At 66.0% G+C, this 612-nt stretch overlaps 1 protein-coding gene across 1 annotated transcript in view; it reads left to right on the top strand.

Moving 5' to 3' along the window:
- Positions 1 to 509: 509 nt before the first annotated feature.
- Positions 510 to 612, top strand: part of PCOLCE (procollagen C-endopeptidase enhancer) — a gene marked incomplete at its 5' end in the record, with an annotated part of 5,634 nt that continues 5,531 nt past the window's right edge. The window contains one exon of the mRNA XM_025211089.1: positions 510 to 525. Within this exon, the coding sequence (XP_025066874.1) occupies positions 510 to 525 (16 nt within the window). The remainder of the gene's footprint in view (positions 526 to 612) is intronic.

Genomic DNA, 612 nt, shown 5'->3' with positions numbered 1-612 from the left:
TCCTGGAGCCCGTGTCAGGGACAGCTGCGGGGGTGGGGGGGCACAGCTGGCACAACATCTGGATGGGGGTGGGGCTGGACGGACAGACCCAGACAGACCTCCCCGCCCCGGTGCCCCTCACTCCCGAAGTGTCCATAACGGTGCCCCCCATCCAGAATGATGCCCCTCACTCCCGACCCGCAGCTCCCCCACACCCTGCACTTCCCAGATGTGGGGCCCTGGGGGAGTCCTCCTGGCCTTTCTCCTGGTTTCGCCCTCCCCCCCGCCCTAGAGCCTGGCTGCTGTCCCGGCCCCCAAGCACCGGCCAGGACAAACAAGGGCTCCTGCCCGGACACTGAGGACAGCCACTGGCTTGAGTGCCCAGGGTGAGAACTGCGGGTTGGGAGTGAGGGGCACTGAGCCCATGTCTCCCGCAGGCCTGTGTTCCTGTGCGGGGGGGAGCACTCTGGGGATGCGGGGTACGTCGCCAGTGAGGGGTTCCCCAACTTCTACCCCCCGAACAGTGACTGCACCTGGACCATCACAGTAAGTGCATGTGGGGGGCAGGCAAATTTGGGGGGATCCTGTCTCTCCCTGCCTCAGGCTCCATCTTGGTTTCCCTGTTCCCCCAGT

This window comes from Alligator sinensis, unplaced genomic scaffold, assembly GCF_000455745.1.
Source record: "Alligator sinensis unplaced genomic scaffold, ASM45574v1 scaffold553_1, whole genome shotgun sequence".
NCBI classification, from domain to species: Eukaryota; Metazoa; Chordata; order Crocodylia; family Alligatoridae; genus Alligator; species Alligator sinensis.
Note: the sequence above shows the minus strand (reverse complement) of the source record. Positions and strands in the feature narration are given on the sequence as shown.